The following is a 25,748-nucleotide window of genomic DNA, read 5'->3' as shown; positions in this document are numbered from 1 at the left end:
GTTCATTTTATTAATTCGTATCTAACATTTTTCTACCATCATTTCACACCCTACAGCCTCTCTGCTCACAGAAGAGCCTATAGAAAATTGATGAGGAAAACTATGCTGATACTTTTGTGTATGTTTTTTCCACTCTCAACATGCAAGGTTTCCAACCTTGGAACATGGCTCTGGACCCGCTGTATCTAAACCAAATAAATCTACATGAAGATCTTGTACCACTGTAATAGCTCATAGTTGTTACTATGCTGCATCTCTCAGCCACAGCTCCCCCCTTGTCAATCTTAGGAGAGCCATTCCAAAGGAATATGTAAGGACTATCCTTAGGATACTGAAGACTTACAAAATGTTTTTGACACAATAGTAAGAATATAGGAACTTTGGGACCGGGTGCACACCTAGGGTCAATATACTGATTCTGTCAGTGGTTTGTAGCAGATGTCTAAAAAAGGGATACAAGGAACATAGCATGTACAGAAACACTGGGACAGACATTCCTGTTATACAAAGCATCCCCGCAAATAAGATCAAATATGTGACTTTCATCAATCTACTGTAGCAGAGTCCTGGAACACTTCAAGGTTGTTTTTCCAGAAATATATCGAATTTGTATATGCAAAGAGATTTTATCTTCAGTTCCCTGAGAACACAGAGGAAAGGGAAATTCAATGCTACTATCTAGACACAGAGTACCTGAAATACTACTTGCATTTTAAATATCTGCAGAGACAGAAATGAAGGAAAACAGATCCATCTCTGCTTTTCAACTCTTCTTTAGAGCACCAGTCTCATACCTGTAGTCCACAGAACAGTAAGTTGATGGACAATTTTAAGATCTTAAGCATAATAAAGAATAACCAAGGAAAAAGAGCCTCCTGTCAGAAGTCTTAAATTCAATTTAAAGATCTCAGTAGAAAAATAAGTCTGCATCACAAGGAAGGGTGAATATCACTTAATGGGCTAAGAGTCAGGGAGGTAAGAAGCACAGATGCAGCTGACATCAGAACTTCTACCTGAGGTTTCATTAATGGAGTCAGGAACTGCAGGATGAGGATCTGAGACAAGGCTTCATGGGAACAGAAATACTTGGTATGTTCAGATTTATTGGACAAGGCTAGGAAGCTGTCCTGAAAAAGCAATTTCACAGAGTCTTTGCACAGAAAAGTCTTTGCAAACAAGTTCTGAAGCCCAGCAAAAGTGAAAAACTGTCTCAGAAAAGGACAACCTTGGATCTGCAGGAGAAATATGCAGAGTTCTGTCTGGCCCTGTATCACCAACAAAGGCCTTAACTGCTACAGGAGCTAACAGGGAAATGTTACCTGCTATTACAGAATAAAAAGAAATTACTAATGAGCATACATCATGTATGAGCAACTGGCATGCAAAAGAGCAACTGTGTCCACAAAGTGCAACTCCTTGTAGGGCTATTTCTAGGACAACGCAACTTCCAAATCATCCCCTGTGGCCTAAAACCCCCCAAAACTATAAAAATGAAAGGTGTGATTGCAGCCAACTCTGCCCAGGTATGCAAAAATGAAATCAGAAACCTTTTGCCCCTCTTGAACATCTTCAGAGATGCCGAAAAACAATGCAATTCTTTAGATTACAGACCACAAAATCTGCAAGAGTTTAGGACTGCTGCCTTCTCCCTCTTGGGAAAAGCATTGCTGAGGAGTTACACCTCACACATACAAGGGAGAGTACACCTTGCCTCTGAGAGCATATGAACAAGGGAGTAATGTAAGCATCATGAAGTTTCAGGAAGTGAATCTCATACCTGTACAATAAACATCAGCCAGCTCTGTAAATTCTCTCCTTCAGAATTTGAAAAATCCACTGATTGAATAATGCTGCTAATGCCTCCTGTACGGACTTCTGCAATGTTGCAAGAGATGTGCTGCATACTAATAGCTTCTGTATGCATATGGGTTAATGCTAACAGTGACCCTATAACACTGCTTAGCAATACACTTACTGATTTATAAGTACAGTGGTATCTAGTAAGAGTGCAGGAGTCTGTACTGAGAGAGCTCATTCACCATCTCACACAAAAGTAAACACATACAAGCCCATTTAAAACTGGAGAAATGGTAAAATTATACCATCTGTGGCATTATCCATTTTTACTCACACTGCTCTAAGCTACTAGTCGAAATGAATTTGGCTTAATCAATAAAAGCTGACTAGGGCCACAATTCTTTCTTCATGTAAATAATGATTCTCCCCAAAAGAAGGGCCATCGGTTCAATGCAGCTGCTGAACAAATTGTGGCTGAAGTAGTAAACTACTTCTAAAGCTAACTCAAGCAGAGTCTAATCCAAATTAAACATTACCACATTTCAAGGTGTAACTCATTAATTTCAGAAGTTATACCTAAACAAGTGCATTACTAACCCTATAGCAGAGGGAAAAAAAAGTGACACTCCACCCTAAAACCCAAAATTTTACAGAAGAAAATCCTAGGGAGTTTTGGGGGAGGTTTGGAATCAATTATTCTGCTACATAAAGCACTTCAGCTCTCTTAAAGAGATCTTGGTATCTTTGCAAAACATAGTAGATTTCTTTTTCTTTTTAAAAAGATAAAAGTCTTGATACTACCAACAGATGACATTTCATGCAATTACTTTAAGCAGCACTACGTCTTTAAATGAGTAAAGTTCCAAATGTTTCTGTTTAAAACATTTGTATGTTATAGACCAGTTTCTGCCCCCTTTAAGATACACATGCGCATCTCAACTTCCCCCAGAACTTCTCTCTCTATGGGCTGTTTGGTACATTTTATTTGGTCTGCAGACACACCAGCAGTAAAATTAATAGTTATGGACATTCTCTCCCAGCAGGAAAGGAGTCCACCTCCACAAAGTTTATACAGTCACATATGTTATTTGGAAAAATAGCTATTTAGTACCTGGACAGGAGAAACTATTCATCCTGAGCTATAAAGAAGTGAAATATTAAAGATCTCTTAGGATGTAAAAACAGACATTTTTGAATAATCCTCCACCACCTATTACAAACTAATGCAGAAAGCAAGAGGACACTTTTGGCCCTCACTATTGTGCCCAATAAGAAAGAGTTTCATTCCTAAAAATTAATGGAGGCATTGCTGAGGAATTCCATGATTTAGAAGTGCCAGGAACGTAAAATGATGTATAATATTAACAGTTTCCTGTTTTACTATCTTTAGGGTCAAGTAGAAGAATCAATGATTGAAATGAGAGGGAAGCTGGGATAAATGTTGTTCTTTTAAAACAAACAACAATATTATTGTGTATATTGTGACCTCTAAAGTTTTGTGTTCATACAGTAAACTATTTAGACCATATCTCCTAGGAAGTTTCTGAAGAAAGAGAACAGTCAGGAGGCTACTGAACAAGGTTTTTTTTTTAAAAAAAAAAAAAAAAAAAAAAAAAAAAATCAACAAATACACAGGAACTAACTTTAAAATGGCAAATAGGCACTTGGGAGGAGGAGGGGAGAAGAGAGGGAAGAATACACAGAGACTCTCAAAATTTACATCAAGTTTTAAAGTGACGTATTAGAGAATCTGACACTGGACTAAGAAGCGAGATTATTACATTTGTGATGCCAGCACAGAATCATATACACAGATTAATTTTTCTATACCAAGGGACTGAAGATAAGAGTCATACATTTTCACCCTGTTTTTGTTATTGTTTTAATATCAAAGAGAATTTACATATCAACTAGGTTTACTTGAAGTTACTTCATGGAAAAAAAGATGATGCTGTGCAAATAGCATTACAGTGTTAGACTACTTCATAATTAAAGTCTGTCAGCTTAGCATTTTACTTCCTCCCACCCTCCAAAAAAACCCAATTTAATATTTTATCCTATAATTATCTAATGTCCAAGAAACAGTGTCTACCAAAAAAATCTAAGTGAAATTGCAAATAATGAGCTCTATAATAAAATCCAGCTATCTTTGTTCCAATACCTTCTCTCAACCACAACTTTATCTTGTGGTAACACAAAATGCTTAACTTGATTTAGAACTCGGAGAATATGAACCAAAGTTCCGAAATAAATTGATAAAGGCAGAAGCAGAGCATCATTCACAAAAGCATTAGTGTTCTGAGTGACTGCTCATCATATTACACAGGGTCAACCAGTACCCTAGGACTAAATGCAAGGCCTATTACCCACCCCAGCTTTGCATTATCAAAATGTGTCTAATTCTTATCAATTTCATGTATGCTCAGAAACTCATCAATAAAACTGAAGGAAGACGGTTCTGCTGCACCAAGAACTGCTCTTACTAATTATCTTTTATTTTTTCCTGCCTCCAACGTAACAGTGGCAGCACTGAAAAAGCAAAATCTACAATCCCAATATTCACTGTCACGGGTAGAGAATGCAAGTTATTTTTGTTAGTGTATTTCTGCAAGTAATACCATCCTTTTTGCTCTCGTAATTGGGAATCTAGCCCTTACCTGCACCAGTCACTTATCTGCCTCATATCTTATACTCAGCTAAGAAGTTTTCCACAGTCCGCTGGCCGCTTCTTATGAAGTGCTCTGCAGGGTGCAGGGCACCTGCAGAACTATGGCACACAAGCTCATACAAACAGCTGCCTGGTGGACTAGAGGTCGAAGACCAGAGGCTCAGGTGGCACAGCAGTGTTGTCTCTGCGGGCCTGGGGCAATTGCTTGGACACACCTCCATGCCAGTGAGGCTACCTGGCTTTGGGTTACGGAAGTACCCTAAGTGCCCACAGGGCATCAGCACCCATAATACTATTTGCTTCCAGACTGGAACATGCCATCTCTGAAAACACCACATAGGAATGCTATCTGTTGCAAAGAAAGTTGAGATGTTGTCTTTATCTGAATGTATGAAGGTACTCCAACTCCTTTTCTGAATAACTTTGTCCCATATTTCCGATAAACACTGGTATAAGTGGGAACTTTACTATTCATCTAGGCTAGGTAACATTTTCATGTAAATTAATTACTTATTGAAAAATACAGTTTTGATCAAAACAGAACTATTCATAAAGTTGAACTGAAACTTCCTCACTTACTATAAGATAGTAAGATATACAATGACCATAAAAATATTTCTAGTGTCAAATTCAATGAAAAGTGCGTAAGTACTACAGACAAAGCAGAGCAGCATCAACAGGAGATTCAGGAAGCTACTTTCAAAACACGTCTTTATTAGAGTAGCTAAAAAATAACCTTGAGTTTGGTAATATAGGTTCAAACTCCTTCAAATAGAAGAGGTTACTGAAGAACTCTCCAACATGTCAAGAGTTTAAAGCACTGTAATTCTACTCTTTTCTTGCATACACAATGCATTCATTCTACCTCATCACATAAATGTCCAAAAAAGAATGGAATCAATTTTTTCCACTATTTCATTTTGAATTATTTAAAACTAACATCTTCACATATTAAATTAATACAAATGTGTATCTTTACTGATTCCAGCCCAAAACAAAATGATTCACATATGCTGACAATTTATTCGTAGAGTCAGGATAGTTACCAACTTCAGTAGGAGTCTCATCATTCCATTTAAATAATTTCATGAAGCATTTGGGATTATTTCTGTAAGTTATAACTAAATAAATGAAAAGAAAGCAAATATAACTGAACTTAAAAAGTTCAGCAAGGCTTTTAAAGATGGTGTTACTAGTCTGCCATTACTGCATTGATACACTTGTTGTTTATAACAGATAAATACCTCGAAGTGTAAATAGCTGTTTTTGTAACTCTTATATCCTTTTTAAGTTAGCATGCAGAAGTCCTTCAGAAACTTTATAGCATACTAGATAATTAAATAACAACCTCCCCCATAAGGAGGTCTTAAACATTCACTACTTATTGCTATTAAAAAAAAAAAAAAAAAAGAAAAAAAAAACACTATCACTTTCAACAGGAATTATTCACATTCTCCGGAAACTTGCTCCTGTTGAAGTTAAAGGCCATACTAACATTGATTTAAGCCATGACCTGGAACACAGATCTGTTCGTATCTGTGCGAGGAACATCCTACCAGAACAGAAAAAACAGTACAGAATATATAGTAACAAAACACATTTGAGCAGAACAGAGAAAGAAAATAAACAACTGGCTTTGCAGTGCCAGAACAACACTAACAATCTCAAGTTATGCAGATACACTAGTAGAAACTTAATGTTATGAATGCAGCTCATGTAAACTGGGAAGCTTCAGGCACAGTTATACTATCAACAGACTATAGGACTAAATTATGCCAGCAGAAGTCTGATGCACAGCCACAGCTGTAAACATGCATTTTATTTCAAATATGTGAGCAGCCCTAGCGAGGCCAATGGGACTACCTGTATGCATAAAAATTAACAAAAACAGAGGTCTTTCCAAAAAATCAAAATCTTAGACTGTAGCTGCATTTTATTCTGAATATTATTCCATTTTTTTTAGTATTAGAGACTTTAAAAAATTACTGGACTAAAAACAGCTCTCAACTTTGACACGTAATCATTTTAGTTACTCTATGTTGTCATTAGCACTACACAATTACACTTAAAATCATGAATATAAAAATATGTAGAGGTTAATCGATTTTTCTTTCCATCGCAAAAAAAAACCTGTTCCTTTCAAAAAAAATCACCACCCCAAAAAATGCAACCACTGTTACACCCGTTACACAAAACTCTAAAGACTAGTTATTAAAATAACTGTTTCAAAGATTTCTGCAGTAAACATAAGGATTCCACAAACAGGTCATAGAGAGCAGTACAGAAAACCTCCTGGAAAACAAATTACAATAAAAAGATCACAACCCAAATTACTGCTGCTGCACTTGCTGCCACTTTAACACGTAAAGGAAAAAAATACTACCCTTAAACAATCAGAAACAAATTTCCTAATTAAGTATGGTTGCTTGCCCGCAATTATAAACAGCAATACACTGGTGTTCACCAGGATTGTCAGACTACAGAGCAAGCATTGCTGAATCTGTCACAGTAACAGTGGAATACAGGCAAACGTGAACATATTCAGGCTTAGAAAGTAGCTATTGAAAATGACCGTTCTCCTCTTCATTAAGCATAATAAATAAAAACAACTACAAAGCAGATTCTCACATTGCTTGATCCTGCAGGAACCTGTTGTTTCAACAAGAAATACTGATATACAATAGTTGAAGTTCTGGCTTGGAATTCTTACCAAAAAGCATTAAATATGATCAATAAAATGTTTCCCATATTGTTTGTCCTCCATAATTAATTTTTTTTCCAATTATAAAACTAAAAAACGTTCAATAAGATCCATCTGTTCTATCAGAATATTTTTCATTGGCAGTTATGAAATGAGCAGTAACAGCAGAGGCAAGTAATTTGTATATCTTACCTTTCCAAATCCTTAATCTATATTTTAAGTCTGATATAACTGAAACAAGCCATCTGTTAATTTTCCTCCTCGTAAGATTACCTACTAATTATATTACTTTAAAACTAGCCTCTGTACAAAAGTAGAAACAAGAAAGCTACAGAAATAAAATAAAATAAACACAATACTTATAATGACCATACCTAGTAATAAGAACCGCATTATCATGGTGGGCAATCCCATTTTCTGGAATGGTGTTTCCATCACTTTGGTGGGAGAGAATGGATTTCTGCCACTTACAGAAGCTATCGAGGGACTTGTCTGCATGGTGGTTTATCTCCAAGTTTGGCTGCAATACAACATGCATACCAGAAATGTTCCAAACAAATTACTAAGGTCAGTTGTTAAGCCTTCTGAAGACTAAAACGGGACTATAATTAGAAGCAGTGGTTTCTAGGAATAACCTCTTCTTGCCAAATTTTATCTGTGTAAAATCTGACCCAAAGTTCAGTAGTGTATTACTGAACAAGCATTCTTTCTGCTTCAACTTTAATAATGGTTATGTAAATACAAAGAATTCAGAATATCAAGATACAGAGCTAAAAATAAAGCTGACATCCCTGAAGGTGGATTAACATTCACCTGAAGTATTGAACAGGTATCTTTGAGATGGCATGTGAGGAAATATTCCTTTGAACTGTTTTATCTTGATTAAAGTAGCGAAAGATTACAAGACAGGTTTTAAACACAAATGCAGCCATTTCAAGCAATAATTAAGTGAAGTCTATAATATTATGCAATAGAGTGCCTTGTATTTCCAAGGATATAAAATTTAAGTGTAATAACTCTTACCTGATCTTCAGTGAGGACAATTAAACGAGTCACTATAATATTCACAACGTTTCCTAGACTGGAATCACGATAAAGTTTGGCAACCTGACCTCCAGAAAATAAGAAAAGGCACAAAGTCAGACAAGAAACATGATTTGTTTCGTAAAGTGACTAATCTATTTTCCCGCTAAATGTAATTACTGTCCAAGCAAGAACTATTTTTGGACCAACAAATGACCATTCAGTAAAAACAAAATTCTTCCACCACCTTTTTCAATGAAAACTGTTATATCTTGTTTCATAACCCATCCATTATAAGGAGCATTTAGGGTCTTCATTTAAATGGAATAAAACTATACAATCTTTCAGTGTAATCGTATGAATTTAAAACTAAAGACAAGCACAATTTAAAACTGAATTCAGCATACTTCTTGACAGGAATAGTACTACATTTTTTCCATTTTCACAACAAGACCCACAAAATTATTTGTCATATTTCAACTATGAGTTCCTGCAAGCTGATACATATTTTAAGACATTATTCGTGCCAGTAAATAAACTCAACATTTTATAGTTACTCATGATTTCAGAACACGTAAATTACATGCATGAGAGGGAACAAACAGAGAGGGATCAAACTTACAATATTCATTACACTCAAAATGTAATGCTCAATGTCTTTGCGACCATGGTATCCCACCATCATTTTGTCAGCTACTACCAGCGTCTCCACAAACCGTTCAAGGCTTACTGATCTCTTCTGTCGACTGTGACTACTTAATGTGTCATTGACTGGAAGTGAAGTTGGAAAAGCAGATGCATCACTCATCCACCAAGGCTTACTGCTTCTTGTGAGGTCTTCTAGAAACCAAAATAATTACACACTTCAGACAGGTCCCTACTAAAACTCATGCAAATACAACCGTTTTATGTTGAGATTATAATCTTAAGGTTACGAAAACAACAAGTCTTTATTGAGGTAAGAAAAAATTAAAGCTATTTGATACACACACACACACAAAATCACACAAAAACTTGATTTTAAAATAACATATAATGGTGAGGGAAAAAAAACTTGTTACAAGGTAGGGTGTCATCCTCAACTTCCCTCAATATGGTTTAGGGTGATAAATCAGCATCTTCTCTTAAAAGATCTGAAACTGCTCAGCTATGTTAATATTAAAGATTATAGTTAAGCATGAGTACAATTCAGGATTTTAAAGATAAGAACAAGATTGCTGTAATATTTGGAAAAACATATTGAACATCAAAAATACAAAATTAAGGTAAAAGGAAATCAAAATATATCAAGGAATTAAACATTCTGACACCACTCCAAAAAAAAAAAAAAAAAGAAGAAGAAGCTGCTTCCCTGCTGTGAAATTATACAATTATCAGCCAATTTTGATCACTACATAATAATATTTGGCCAAACAAATTATGTCTCTTTTTAAAAAGCAATTATATACTATTTACCTCACAAATTAACTATAATGGAAAACTTTAAATGGCCTAACACAGGGTAATTTCAGTTGTTTTTAACATTAATTTCAATTCAAATCCATTGATTCTTGTACTTGTAAAGTTCAAGTAAATATTTTGCTATAGAAAAATTAGCATTTGTATACGACAGATTGAATATTAAAAATCCAAACGGTTACAATTATCAGAAAAATAAAACGCTACAGATTTTTTATTTGAACTCCTGGCCTCAGTACAAAATTGAATTCCACCTCCTTCTCTGCAAGTTGACTTTATGTGTAAAAAGTATCCAGTCATCACAGGACCCACACTGAACTCAACCTTCAGTTTATTAAAGTACATAATTAGGAACCCTTTCCCTAAGAAGGATTACAAAGTACCTATTCTTGCTAGCTGTAAATGAACATAAGAATGCTAGAAGTTAAATATGTTCTTAAAATGACTTAATAAGAAGTACTCATGTGACTAGTACCAGAGATAAAGACGTATCTCTACTAAAGCCAGTTCAACTAAGAACCAGTTGATTGGACTAGTCCTTTCAGTTAAGAAAAACAAAACAAAACAAAACAAATAAAGCTTTATGCAATTCAGGTAAACACCTTATTTTCAAAGGGCAATAACTACAGTACAAAGGATATATGATCAAGTCGAAACTTGGTATGCAAAGCTTCATCATTCTGATTCTAGTGCTCTTTCATACACAGTGTTGGCTTTAAAAGTTGTATATTATAGAAAAGTTTAAAATTGAAGAGAAACCAAGTAGTCAACAAAATGACAGTAAAATTCCTCATCATTCTGCAAGCCTTGATAAGATTAAACACATTCTAAAAAGCAGTATTGGGTACTGAAGTCTTGAGGATTCTGTAATCAATAGCTTTTTCCATGTTTTTCATCTCTATTCTACGAAATCCAAAGTCACTTTAATTGTTCAAAGATCTTCATCTCACCAAAGCGGAGATTTCGGAATGTCTGGAATTTTCTCTTACAACTTCTGTAGTAAAATTAAAAAGAACACTTGGTTCATATTCAAGTAACAAATGTTAATGTTTGAAGACTTCTGATGCGCTTATAATGCTAGAATTTGTTTATAAATACAGTATTATTTCTACATTCATTCACAAATTTTCATTATTTAAAGATGCACATCTGCATTAAAGATTTGAAAAAAATCAGTAAGCTCACACAAAAATCTTTCAGAAAAAAAAAACTCTTCTTTTGGACTCAATCCTCATTGAATCTTTCAAATAAAGGTCTCAGAAGACTTCACAAAAACAAACATTTTTCCTTTTCTTTCCAGATGGAACTAGGCTTTAGCTAGTCTCATAAGTAATGGGAAACTTGAAAACACTCCTTAGTACTCAGCCTCACACTCCTTGAGTTGTTCACAGTTTTATTTTAAACATGCTAAATGAAGTTAATTGACATAATCTTCCAAAAAAAAAAGTTTAAGTATGTTGCAAATTTTATTGAAATGTTTTAGCTTTTTTAAGAAAATTAATTTTCCTCCTTATTTCTAGATGAAAAAATCCCTTTAAACTAGCATTAAGATTGAACACTGGTAACCCCTTCACGTACAACAAAAATCAGGAAAAAAAATGTAATTATCTCCAAAGTAAATATTAAAAAGTAAGAAATTTAGTTTTAAATCACAACTGGAAAGAAATTTATATGTGTGTAGACACAAAGTTTACAACTATGGTACCCACATTTTCTTAAGTCAGGCCTCTAATGACACTCACAGGGGTGCACAGTAGAGTGGGGGAGAAGACAACACATAAATACAAATAAGTAAGATCTCACAATACTACAGAAACTCATGCTAAATACAGCTACGAGAATTATGTGCTGCTTTTTAGTATTTTAACAATGTATATTAATGTGTGCATATATATACATATATATTTATGTGGGGTTTTTTTCATTCTAGAATATACTAAAACCTGGCTTGAGCAAAATCCCAACATGAGGCAGCATGTAATGGAGCCATCTCTAAATAACGGACCTGCTGCTTTTCAGGATACAAATGCCAATTTGTTTTGAATCACATCCAAAGCAGTCTGTATATCTGAATTTTTTTCTTAACTCACACAACTCTAAAATTGCCAAATAGGCCAAATTTCAATTTTAGTCACAAATATGAGAACACAGCCTTTCAGTTAAAAAAAAAGCGTATTTCTTAAGATTGTGCAAATGCAAAAATAATGAATAACTTTTTTTTGCAACCACATTAGGCATCAGTCAAAATAAATATTTCAATAAACTATACAGTCAAACAAGAACACCATCAAAAGCAGTTTATAACAAAATCTTTGCTGCAAACATTAACGATGGATTTTAACATTTTGCCTCTGAAATAGTTACACTACTTTTGATCCCACAAAGCATTGAGTGCTTCTGCAAGACGCCCCAAAGGCCTCATATCCCACTGTAGTAACTGAAATTTGAGGTTAAACAGCTTCTAACAAGGTCTTAATGATTTAAGCTCTATTTAGTAAGACAGTTAACTTGGTGACAACATATACATAAAATACTAATTTAAGATTTTTTGGTTTTAAAACAGTCTTATGTCTAACTGCTTAAAATATTACTAAGTTTTTGGAAATCAGCCACAATTCCATCCTATATCCTTACCTGAACTTAAATGATCTGCCAAATAGAGAAATATTTGTATCCATCTCTCAAATTCTTCTTTTGTATGAATCACCATAATTCTATTATGTATTGTGAAGAAATCCATCACTTTCTCATCCCAACTCATCTCTCAGACTCCCTGCCCCACTTTGTCAGTTACTGCTATTTTTCTGACAAGTCAGAAATAATATTCTCCTTGTCTCTTGTTTCAAAAACCCTGACCACACCTTGACACAGAGCAGATGCATGATAAATTTAGATCTAGATTACAGTAGGGGAAATTTGTCAGGATGTGAGTAGTGGCACACCTACACAAGCAGACCTGTCCCAGCATATTATACTGGAAAACTGTTCCAAATAGATAGCTAAAATCACTTTCCATACAAAATAAGTAATATACTGAAAAAAAGGCAGTAACAGTTTTGTTTGTTTGTTTTTCTTTACAACTGCATTTATGCTTGGGGAAAAAACAAACAAAAGAAAATAGATACAAAATGGAAGCATCCAAAACTTCTAAAAATGGTCAAATGCTGAACAAATTTCATTCTACTAGCAGAAAAAGTTATTATTGTAAATCTGGCCTCAGTCCTATGGCCTGAAAGCTGAGAAACTGGAAATTAGTATTTGATTTATCTTTTAGGTATTCTTGTATTGGATGCCATGTCCCTTTGGGATAACGGGTTTATGCCGTGCTCAGAAAGTGAGTTTAAGAGGTTTGGTAGCATGAAAGACTAAAATAGTACTTCATCTGGAAACATAAGACATTGCAGTTCTGGGAAGTAAAAAAGGTTTTCAGAAATTTTCAGCAACTGGAAAAAGTAGAGAGATCATCAGGTAAAAGTTTTGAAGAGAAAGAAACTGAGAGAAATGAGTACGAGCACGATCTTCTGCTTGCAAGATGCAAAGCTTTTGCATTTCAATGATTAAGACTTCAGAATGTGACAGACAAAAAAAGCCTAGAGAATGCTAAGGAACTTCTAACGACAGAGGTAATAAAAAATACAAAGGAATACACATTAAAATTATTAGATGTTTCACAAGGAATATGCAAGATGCAAAGCTCTGATCAACCAATGATCCATGAGACACATGCTGCCATAACAGTTAGACACAAGCTCATCAACTAGCCGCCACTGCTTCACCCTTGCTTGGCGAAGAGTGACATCCTAAGCATTAATCTATAAAGTAGTATCTGACAGAAGTCAGTAAGTTTCTTTTTTCTAGGGAAATAACAATGGTAAAAATTAGTGTCAAACATCTCATCATCTTTTCACTTATTTCAAGAGGTTTAAATGCCCACATTGCCTATACAATGAAAGAAAAAGATGGATGCTCTGCAGAGGTCTATTGTAATATGCATAAATTGGAGCACACACATACAATGTTATCTTATTTTACAATCAGTCACCCACTCCAAGTCTTGCAGCACATAGTAATAGTTAGAAGACTTGTTCCGCAATCTTGAGAGGAATGAGGATGAAATAACACTCCCATGAAGTTTAGTATAAGAAGTTTGACATTTCCTATGAGTCTAAGCACAGTTAATTGAACCACTCTGGAAAAATTCTCTCCCAGGCATAGGTTTTTGTCAACAATCTGTGTTTTAAGTTCAGTCAGCCAGTGCTAGGAAAAACTACAACTTCCAAAAGGAAAAGCTGGAAGAGGTAACATCAACAAACAATGACATTATTTTAATATTTGCGAACCTGTCCTATAGACTGAATCTCATGGAAAACTAATGTCCAGGACTAAACTTCTAAGAACAAGCTATTCCTGAGAACAATAACGTAAACATTAAGATTGGATCATTTTTCAAGTACATGAAAGACATTTTAGCGCTCCAGAACAACTTGCCAGATTTACTCCAAAAAGAACTCCATAAATTAGCTTTTGGCTTAAGTTTAAGCAAGTGGAAATCATGTCAGGAAAGGGATATTTGAAAAGTGTTTTTGTGGAAGTTAAACTGTGCTTTAAAGGTAAATAATCTCTCAATCAAAACCATGTAGTCCTTCCTGCAGGGCACCTGTAAATCACCTGTTCAGCTGCCATGGAATTACCTTAACTCATTGAACAAAAACAAAACAAACACACATACCTAAACCACCTTAAGTGAGGAAGACTTGGAGGCTCTTGATCAGTTCCAAACGTATTGCTAATGACAAAACTATCAGAATTATAACATCAGGTTTGTGCAAATGGGATGGAACATTCATTAAACACTGAGCTGCAATACTTGGTCACTCAAGTAGCACCTTCCAGTTTGGGAACAAAGCACATCTATAGCACATTTGAGGAAGCCTGTGCTCATCACTACACTGTGCACAACACAGATATAAAGCAAGACTTATTCCCAGAACCTTATCCTTCAAGCAGTCCTATATTCTTGATCTGAATCTGGAGGGGAAAAAAAAACAACAAAAAAACTACTTTTCAAAGGAGTGCACCACAGTTGCAATAGGAATTTTCCATCTGGAAAATATCTCCACTGTACCTTCATATCTACTAAAAGAGATTTTAAAATACAACTTTAGTTACAATTTTATAGTTAATTGTATATACATAACTGACATTTTTTTTCTTTTACCTGAGACTCCACAGTGATCATGATCATAGAGATGCTGTTGATGCATAGTAGACTTTTTGTAAATAACATGAGGATGACCATTTTCATAATTAAAGTTACTGGAATTCTTTGTTATATTCCTTAAAGGCTCTATAAAATACTCTTCATCTTCTGTAGCAATTACTCCATGCTTGAAGGGGAAAAAAAAGAAAATAACTTCAAAAGACAAAATATAAAACTAATAAATAAGTTAAATTTACAGTAACATTTGACTATCCTTTATTTCTGTGAAGAATTCCACAAGACACAAACATAGAAAACAGCAGATAAACCAGCTCTCCTCCACTGACTTTAGTGGGAGTGGGAGTAGGTCCCTATACACAACACAGTAAGGGAAGAATAAACAAAAAAATATTGTTCTACTTCTCGAGTTCTTTCCCACCACCCTTGGTGGATATGGTAAGAGAGCAAGAGATACTCTTGGTATATGACAAAATCTGCTCACAGAGATGTTTCTAAACTACACGACTCATATCCATTAGAAGTGATGCCAAGCCAAAATGGCCTCTTTCAAAGAGCGAGCCCTCTACGATGGCATGCTGTAGGTCCTTAATGCCATATACTGCATATTTAAAAACTACAAGAGAGATTTATTTCAGAATATATTATTCAGGGAAAACATTATGTTCTACATCCAAATGCTGAATTCCAAAACTGAGCTAGAGTTATTAAAATCAAATTACTAGTATTAACCTAAGCTAAATGATCTACAAAGCATTTATTCCTTGAAAGGTCTCAACACAGACCTTTGGTGAATCAGAGTTGTTGCAGTCTATGTACCAGATCTCATTCCCCATAACAAATGAACATTTTGTCCCCCCTCATACTGCACTGCAGAATGGTAGATCTCGTAATTTCAGATTTTTGAACTCTGTTGCTTCCAAACAGGAAGTGGTTTATGGAAGAAAGGGGAGATTTCAGAGCAACTATGCAATATCCTGAATTTTCAGCAATTAAAACTGAATTATAGAAGAAAAGATCCAGCTTTAAGATCCTTTCAGATATAAAAATATTGGGGAGTAGACCTGACAGACTCCAAAACCTACATTTGCTAACTTACAAATTCTAGTATCTGTATCAAGAAATTTCTTACCATATAATCTTTCAACACTATGAGAAAGAGATACTGATCACTTAGGAGACTGGGAAACAGGAAATTCTGCATTCATAACTTGATTTGATGAATTACAAACCGGTCTAGATTCCATTAAAGTCACTATAAGATTGTTCAAGATAACAAAAGAAAAAAGTATTATTCGCTTTATTGCGAATTCATCATTATTTAATTAAAGAGGATTTAAAACTATTCAGCATCCCATTCTCAACACACATCTTCAAGAATTATTATGTATGTTACTTAAGCTCTGCAATCAGTGATGTGTGCAGAAAACCTGTCTCAAGGTACTTCCTAAAGGTTGCAAAGATTACCCTCTCGCAGAAGCAGCCAATACAGCTGTGTGTTTCTATTTCTGCTCTCTTATCTGTAAAGCAAGTCTTATGCATGAGTCTTCTTTTTAAAAGGGGTTGTACTTCTCCAATGAGCTCTCTAATATATTAAGTAATCATAAAACACTTGGTCCATATCTGCTTTAAATAATCCAAAGCTGTTTAAAAGATCAGGGTTTGCTATTGCACTCCTGGTGAAGACTCTCCTCCTACTGCTGTTCTATGTACCGACTGTCTGCTGTTCTCCACTCCCAAAACAGGATTTCAGTAACAACATACAATCCATAAATGAAGAAATACTGTACAACACTTCAGGAATAAAGGTATTCTCTAAATATACCTGTACTATGTATTTTGAAAAAACGTATTATGAACATGCTTCATTTTTCAGTTACACATTTCTTACATAGTGACTGTAACAATTGATGTGCCTCTTCAGTAGTATTTTTCCATTATGAACTTCATTATTTACTAAAGAAAATAACATCAGGGTCTACATTCACTTGGCCGACGTAGGTACAAAATTCTCTCATAATGCCTTCTTGTTACTTGGAATCTAAGATATCACTAAAAATAAATCACTTAGTGGTATACTGCTGCTTAAACAGTCTTGAAAGTATAAACCAAACTGTAACTAGATTCCCCAGATGTGTGGAAAGAACCTTGAGTCTGGATTGCATCCAGTCTAGATGTCAGACATCTGGGTTCAACCAAATCCTGGTCCATTATAAGCTCTGGTATAATGTTCCCAGAGGAAACCTGCAGAATGGTTCTGGCCAACACCACCTGCTTTTTGCGAAGCCTGTGGAGACAGAAGTACCATCTGTACTGTGGCCCTGTCTCTGCAACAGAGAAGCCTTAACCTAGATCTGATTACTCCAGGGTACACACTCTTCACGTCTGTACTCAAGTCCAGACAGGTTACCAAGTCTAAATACAAGTAAGTTCTATCAAATACTAAAAACTAATATTTCTAAGAAGCAGTACAACCTCTGTGTAAGCAAGTCAATTCAGATGCCATAAACAACACTTAATCGCAACATTAATTCTCTAAATAAATTGTGTATAAAAGAAACAAAAACTACTACAACTATCTGCAAACTACTACGACAGCGCATTCAGGTACTAACAGTGAAGGCAACCAGGAAATCATCAATTTTTTCAGCATTTATTCTATGTGGTTGGAGATGCCTCCATTGTATATGCATTCAGTAGCACCTGGTTAAGAGTGATAATTACACTATTATATGCAAATTAACATTCTCAATCTCATTTTTGGCCTATCATCTATATTCGGCCAAAATTGTTTCAGTTGAAAAAGAGAGATTGAAATTATGTACTTTAAAATATTTAAAGGAATTAATTTTGAGTTTTGCTTTTATAGTTGAACTTCAACAGTTTATATATTAAACACCTGCTCCAAAGTATGAAGGATATCATTAAGAGACAAGAATCACCAGCGAAAGGTTTTGATAAAAATATTACACATTTAAGAAATAAGCTGAATGTCCCAAATAGGTCACTTCAAGCAACATTCCCAAGATCATTATCTAAAATAGACTGTTTGAGATCCTGTTATCCAATCCAACTCCAGCTAACATATATAAAGTCTGGATCCAACAGCTTAACACGCTCAGACAAATCTGTGAATCCACATGGAGTTCACATGAATTTGCAAAATTGTGAAAAAGCAGTTCTTTGTGTCAGGCTGTCTAGCTAGACCTTACTGTACTTCAGACATCCATCAGTTACAGAATCAACCCTTTCTAGATATTATGCTTTATTTTTAATATAAAATAATAGTCATGGAAACTTCTGAAAATCTGTCAGTGTTGTTCAATACCACTACAGCTGGTTCTCTGCTTCTGTACAGTTCTGTGCCTAATGAAACAAGCTGCATTAGCTTAGCGTATTCTCAAGGATGACAAAAAGTGATCTGGACTGGAACAGTACATCACGGAAACTATCTAAACACTTTAAAACTAGGAACAGCTTATACATGATTTTCTGAATACTAAGTCCATACTGCAAATGCATATTAGGATCAAAGAGAACTCCAGAAAAAAACCGAATACTAGATCAGCCTTTAACATCATTTCTGATATTTCCAAATGTTATAAATCATAGGCAAAAATGATTTATGATTTAAAAGTATTACTCAAAATATCATAGTACATGCGATTTACAATCTATAAAAGTAAATGCTTTCTTTAAGGTAGAACCAGCTTTCCAATTAGCTAATTTAAGAAGGCTATGAACAATTTATAAAACCATAGATTTATGAATACATGAAAAGAACATGAAGTCTTCTGGCAAAGTAATTCTTCCTCTAACCAAAGAATGACATGTAAAGGTCATTCTTTTAGCTACAACCTACTTCTTGGGCTTCCCTGGGATTTCTGTTTGGACAGAGACATCTGTGCTGCCCAGCACAGTACATGCAATCTTACATACCATGGAAATACTTGGCCTTTTACATTAAACATTTCCTTGGAGCCACAGTAGTCTCAAAATGAGATTTAGCCCCCAAATCACTTTCCTAATAATAAATCACTCTCTAAGTTTTAAATATATTTCCTGCTACTGGACTTCTCAAGCTCAAAATGAGAAAATCTGCTAAAATGGAAAACTTGCTTGAGCATTTAGTAAGAACTTTGACAGCTGGAAGTGGGCAGAGATGGACAAGAACAGGGTAAGTCTGATTTCTGCTTTAGTCCACTACCAGAAATTTCTCTCCATAAGGTGAAATTCACTCTTTTGCCAGCCTGCCACGGTTTATTTTCCTTCCTTCAGTATGACATGCTCAGCTCAGACAATCTCAACTACAGCATCATCACACCTCAACCTTGCTGCCTTGCACTCAACATCTAAAGGCCCCAAAATACTGCTCTTTGCAGGCTTTTTCATGAGAAGGCCAAACCTGCAATCCAGCCACAAATGGAACATGCATTGAAGTAAATAAGAGTTCAGAAGCTAAAAAGCTTGCTGAACAAGGTCTTCAATTCCCTTACATGACTGCTCACTGTATTATAGAGGACTTCTTAAAACTTCAGATAATCTATAGCATAATCGTGGCCTAGCATATGGTAACTACAAGAATGAGACTCAGTAAATTAACAGCTTTTTACTTAGCACTCCAGGACTACAGGCTATTAACTTACGGAGTCTCATTCTTGTAGTTTCTGTATGCTAGGCCACAATTATGCTAAAGTAAAAGGAGTATAGAAGGAAAGGCCAAAACTGGAAATGAAGAGAAGGAAATGAACTGATTGCTGCTCAGTTTTACCATAATGAAACTGAAAGCCCTATTTGCATTAAAACTTGTATCAGATACTATAAATGTTCTTCTGACTCAAACAATTTACATTAATTAAACCATAGTCTCACTCACTCACCCTGAATAACTAAACAGAGGAACTCAAAACATTCATACGAGGAGTAAATTTGACTCAGACAAGGCTGAAACTTAACAGGACAACTGGCAAAAACGGAAGGCTTAAGTTTCTAATTAGAAAGTGAGTCAAAATGAAGGAGGCACCATTCAGAATTACTGACATCTTAAAACTACAGGTTTTGGACAGATGTGGATCAATGACTATGCAGAATGTAACAGGCAGTCTCTTCCATTCTCCTCCTTGGCTGTAAAATATAAATGCCCCGAGCAAGAATCTGATATGATGAATTACCATCAATTCTAAAACAAATAGTGTTCTTAATATTCATTGCCAATTGCTTTATTAAGCATAGTGTAACAAGCAGCTGTATAACAAAACACTTATTAGTAGGAATAATCATTTTAAAAATAACTGTCAGATTTATCTGAATGGAGTGGTAACTCCCAAACTCAGTTCTCTGAAAGGCCCTGCCAACACTGCAGCAGAGAATTTTCTTGAGTCTAGCCCACCACTGCAGCCCTTTAAAGGGTCCCTGCAAGCGAGAGGTCTTGTGCTACCCCACTGCTGCTTCTGGAGCATGATGGGAACCTCCCACGCTCCTGACTCGGCCTAGGAGAGGCAGTGGGCACCTGACACATACAGTCCCAGGTAAGAAGCATGACCATGGAGAAGAACTCCAGAGTTCCAGTCATGGTATGCCCAAGCACCCAAGACTGCCTTATCCAGAGCAGGAACCCTGGAAGAAATATGTAAGAGCAGCCAATAGCTACAAACTCTGTAGATAATTATTTATCGTGCAGTATTACATACTAAAGTTAACTTACAAACATTATGTTAATGCACTGACACCTGAAACCACAACACAGGCAGCTTTGCTGCAGTAAAAGAATGAGAATGTAGACAGAAAGAAAACACACAACAGGAATGCTAAAAGCCACCTCATGGTGTGAGGCACAGTAAGAGCAGCGAAAATTGTTTTTACATGAAGACTGTAAAGCTGAAGTTAAAATTGTATAAAGTTAGAACAAATCAGCTGCAAGCCTGCATTAACCATACTGTGTTACCATACTGAGAGAGCTCCATCTTAACTAGGTTTTATCAGGAGTGTTCATTTACCCCTGAAAATTCTTAAAAAAAAAAAAAAAAAAAAAAAAAATCTACTCAAAAACTTAACCTAGACTTTATCAGGGACATCAAAAAGCTGTGTGTATTGCAATCCACCCCTCTGAAACTGCAGGCTTTTGTTTGCAATCATGTCTCAAAATAGATTATTCTGTAGCACTTCCAAGGATAAAAAGGTCGTACTTTAGCAATTCTGTTTTAATTTTCTTCCTGAAAAAATGAAGGTTTTTTCCCATTTAAGCATTACTGCCATGTGACTAAGAGATCAACAATAAGAGAAGAGCTCAAAAAAGAAATGAGATGAGAATTTTTAATCCTATTTTTAGTTTAAATGCAACTGTTCAATTTGTAAACAAAAAATTTCTTAAAAAGAATATATATACATATATATATATATACATATATATATATATATATATATATATATACACACACACACACACACACAGTTACTTTCTGATCCTGGTACATGCGAAGGATCTGCTTTCCTCTTCACCTTTTGGATTTATAGCAGTGATGACTTCTACACCAAGCTCTGTTATTTATTCTAATTTTCTACACCCAAATTCTAAGAGATGGCAAGTGGGTGTTCAGTTCAATCTCTAGTTCACGGGAGAGACTGAGCATCCTACAGGATCCAGTGTTCTCCCCTCTGTGTTTAAAATTTTAATAATCTGTAATAATCTCACCACAGACCTAATCTTGCAGCCCTAAAGCAGACACTGTAAATAATGAAAGTGTTGTCTGCTGAAGGACTACAGAATTGGGTCTTAGTACTTACAATTAAGCTTAAGAAAGCGATGACTGCTTTTCCCCCAGGACCCAGATTTGGTCTGTTTTTTTTTTTGTTTTTGGTTTTTTTTTTGTTTGTTTTTTGTTTTTTTGTTTGTTTTGTTTTGTTTTTGGTTTTTTGTTTGTTTTTTGCATCTATCTTCTTGTTTCTCACAGGAATTCAAAAGACTGAAAGCTAGGCCAATGAAATTCTTCTTCTGTATTTTAAAAGAGGCAAGCATACTATTATACCAGAACATGTAACATGCACTTACCAGACCATTGCAGTTGCTTAATGCCACTTTAGTTGTACTATGTTGGTCTTGCAAATATCCTGTGTAATGACAGTGGTCTAAAAAATCATGCTTCCATTGAGGTCCATCTTTCCCCCAGTATTCTACTGTAAAATGTCTGGATACCAAATCTGTGTTGAGAGTCAGGTTTAAATAAAAGTGCTTGCCATAGGCAGAAAGTTTAAAAAATAATTTAGATGCTGCCAGTTCTTGATCATAAGAGTCTGTGCTCCTCCTCCTCCTTGAGGGTTTAGCATTTTTCACAGTAAAGCTGAGGAAGGCTCCATTTTGATCAACCCTTATTGGGATTGTTAGTTGGTAGTGTTCAAGGTAAGACAGGAATTCCTCTTTGTAATCACAAGGTAAGACAGTCCAGGGAGTGGGCATAAAAGAGAAGAAAATATAACAGGAAACAACAAGTAGTAGTATATAAACATTAACCGTATTTGGCTAAATCTTATCACCCCCATGAGTGAAAGTCATTTTTAGGTAAATTTAAAATGCAGAGCTTTAGAATGAAAATATATTTTATTTACTAAGCCAACAAAACGTGTTTAGTTTCTTATTAATCTGATATCACAAAGTTTTAAGCTACGTATCTTTTCCTGTATACCCAAAATATATAAACATTTAGGGCTAGGTTCTACCTAAGAGGGACGTATTCCTCCTAGTGATACCATTCAAAGCCAAAAGCTATTAGATCCACCTGCAAAAATAAAAACAGTAGTAATGACAAGAAGTATTACTTTGTAAAAACATGTAAATGGCTCTTCATTCCATTAGAAACCTACAAAAGTTAACAGATCGAAGTAAGATTAGATCCTTCCTTTCCAGTTTTTAAAAAGTATTAATGACATTCTGATAAGGCTCTAAACTATCAGCCAGTACAACATTTTACAGGATTTAATTTGTGAGACTTTCTTACAGCTAAAAGTAGACAGAAATTAGGACAATTCAATCAGATTCTTTGTAATTAGCTTTCATGATAATGAATCATGACAGAACTAACAGCTTGTAAAATACTGTAAACATGGTTTAGAAAATGTTAGCTACCCAACACAGAAATCCATGCTTCTTACAGCTACAGAGGTCAGACTCCTACCTTGAGAACTATATGAAAGCCTGTTGTCACTGTGAAATTCCGATGAAACAACAACTAGGCTCAAAATCCATGTCCACGTCTTCCAAAAAATTTCCATAATTTAGAAAAACTTAAAAGTTTTGTGGGGTTTTTTTTTCCTTCTTGGAGGGCTACCCGTGTGCTATAGAGTTAACTCCACTCCAGAATCGCACCATAACAGGTATATTTATAGTACTTCCAAATTAACTATTGGACATTCCACTTTTTGACTGGTATTCTTTTCCAACAACCTGTACTTTCTTCTATATCTGCAGTCATTTTCTCAACACAGAAACAAGCATTTGTAAATTCCTTAAGTTATCTGTAAGATGTTAGACTCAGCAGTTACTGAATTTTCTCCATTTCTTTCCCTGAAAAAAAAAAAGAAAATGAATCAAGGCAAATTCTGTTAAAACAGATTGATACTGCAAAACAGTAAGCAACTATAATAAACTACACAATATAAATTTTACAATAATATTTAACCATTACTACTCCTGTGGTCCAAGGACATGATCTCACAAGAACAATGAAGTATCATTAAACTTGAACAAGCAGCTCCATACAGCTTGAGATGCATATATACACTTCAAGTTGAATAGGTCTAAGAATTTATAAAATTAAAGTTTCAGTCTGCGCAAACTTGTTCCAGCTATAATCAATGCAATGTATTCATCAATTTCAGCAGTGAATAACTAAACTCAATACACTGGTAGACACAGGAAGAACCTGGGAAAAAATCCAGAGTACAGTTATCTGATCTTTCTGCAGCATGTATTTTGTTATTACTTGGGCCTGGGTTTTGCTTATGCAGGCAAAATTCTCATTCACTTAAATGGGAATGCTGCGCATTCTAATAAAAAAAAGAATGAATTTTAGTATTTGAAAGTATTCATCATGCATTTTAAGTTTTTAAATATGTTGTAAATTTGTTTTGTATATATAAAGCACCATTTGACATATTAGAATAGATTTTTATTTTCCTTTTGGAGGCAATGGGATTCAGTGAGTAAAATATTACCTGTTATTTTTCTACATTTAAAATACTACTGCAGTAATATTAAAATGCAGCCCTAGATCTGGCCAGGGATTAAATGGAAGGTCTATGCAGCTGCCCAGCAGTTTGTTATCACAAGATACCATATCAGGTGTTACACCAACTGGTACTGATCAGTCCTCTTAATACACTCCCAGCACACTTGTGCTTAGAGTAGCTTCTACAGAGACAGAGGATGTCACCTCAGGAGAACACCTGAGAAGGACAAACAGTTTAAAAAGAAATGACCAACAGCATACACAGTCACTTACACAGGCCGTCCCAGAATTTTAGCAAAGTAAATTTACAACATTCACTCAGGCACATAATACCCCTACGGTCTGTGGGTTGTTTGTTAATATTGAAGAATTGTAATACATAGAACTGTTCAACTTACGTTCAATTTTGTAAGCATGGCTTGTACTTCATAGTATTTTTTTCTGAGGAAGCATTAGGATTTAGTGATGTCACTCACTTACAGCAGGGCCCCAAAGGGTATTAATAAAGTCTCTAACCTGGCCTTCAAGTAATGCCTGTATTATCTGGCTAATATTTAACTATAACTTTTAAGAAGATTGCCAATGTTTATTTTAATTTCTGAAGAGACATAACCAATCTCAGACTCTCCTGCTAGATTAGTCTATTACAGAATGTGCCTTATTTCCAATTCGAGTATGACCAACTTCAAACTCCAGTTACTGCATCTTGCTTTACCTCCCTCTGCTAATGAGATTAGTTATAATGGATAGTTATAATCTGATACAACCACCTCTTGACTGATAAGCAACTCGCTCTGTACAACTTCCAGATGTCTAATTATTTCTGCAGCTTTTCTTCTGAATCCTTTCCAATTTGTCAGCATCCTTTTTCATGCACAGACACCAGAATTGGACACAATATTCCAGTAATGGCTCATTAATGCCATATATAGACCTAATACTGCCTCACAGCATTTACTTAGGCAAATAAATAAATAAATAAAATAATGAGGAGCTCATGTTACACTAAAAAAAAAAAAAAACTAACGTTAAGATCTCCTGAAACTGTAGCACCTAAAGAAGCAGGTAGCTCAGGAGCAAGTAACCATGGTGCCTATTATCTGGGCATCACTGGCCCATGTGAAGTCTTGGTCAAGAATGCCCAAAAGTCATCCCCATCTTTTCAGGGGTCAGTGCGAAATGGCTTCCCTCATTCTACACTGTAGAGAGAAAAGTATTCACACAACAAAATCCCCTTTAATGTTAAGCTTTCTAGAATTTTCAACAAATTTTTTAAACTCCCTTCCAAAGTATTTTTGCCAGCCTGAACACCAATATAATAGGCCACTCGTAGCTGTTACTAATGCTCTGAACTAAGGAGCATCATAGAATTGGTAAGGGTGGAAGGGACCTCTGGAGATCATCTAGTCCAACCGCCCGGCTCAGCAGGGTCACTTAGAGCATGGTAGACAGGGTTGCATCCAGGTGGGCCTTGAAGATCTCCAGAGAAGGAAGGATGAAGCACTTGTGTAACTCCAGATATGGTACATCCAGTACGGCTGGGTAGGAACATAAAAGCCTCCACCATCTATACCCTGTCTATACTTTCTTTCTGTCTTGACTTACGTATGTTCAGCATTTGAGTTTTGATCATGGTCAAGATGATACCCTTTATCAGCACTA

General features: G+C 35.3%; 1 protein-coding gene across 1 annotated transcript in view; it reads right to left on the bottom strand.

The window, feature by feature from the left end:
- ADAMTS6 (ADAM metallopeptidase with thrombospondin type 1 motif 6) overlaps positions 1 to 23,130 on the bottom strand; it is a 144,452-nt gene extending 121,322 nt beyond the window's left edge. Inside the window, exons 1-6 of the mRNA XM_062599217.1 lie at positions 23,034 to 23,130; positions 21,914 to 22,278; positions 14,866 to 15,034; positions 8,812 to 9,029; positions 8,190 to 8,273; positions 7,541 to 7,686 (exon numbers count right to left, since the gene is read on the bottom strand). Of these exons, the coding sequence (XP_062455201.1) occupies positions 7,541 to 7,686; positions 8,190 to 8,273; positions 8,812 to 9,029; positions 14,866 to 15,034; positions 21,914 to 22,278; positions 23,034 to 23,130 (1,079 nt within the window). The remainder of the gene's footprint in view (positions 1 to 7,540; positions 7,687 to 8,189; positions 8,274 to 8,811; positions 9,030 to 14,865; positions 15,035 to 21,913; positions 22,279 to 23,033) is intronic.
- Positions 23,131 to 25,748: the final 2,618 nt, after the last annotated feature.

This window comes from Rhea pennata, chromosome Z (assembly GCF_028389875.1).
Source record: "Rhea pennata isolate bPtePen1 chromosome Z, bPtePen1.pri, whole genome shotgun sequence".
NCBI classification, from domain to species: domain Eukaryota; kingdom Metazoa; phylum Chordata; class Aves; order Rheiformes; family Rheidae; genus Rhea; species Rhea pennata.
This window is presented reverse-complemented; position numbering and strand designations above follow the sequence as displayed.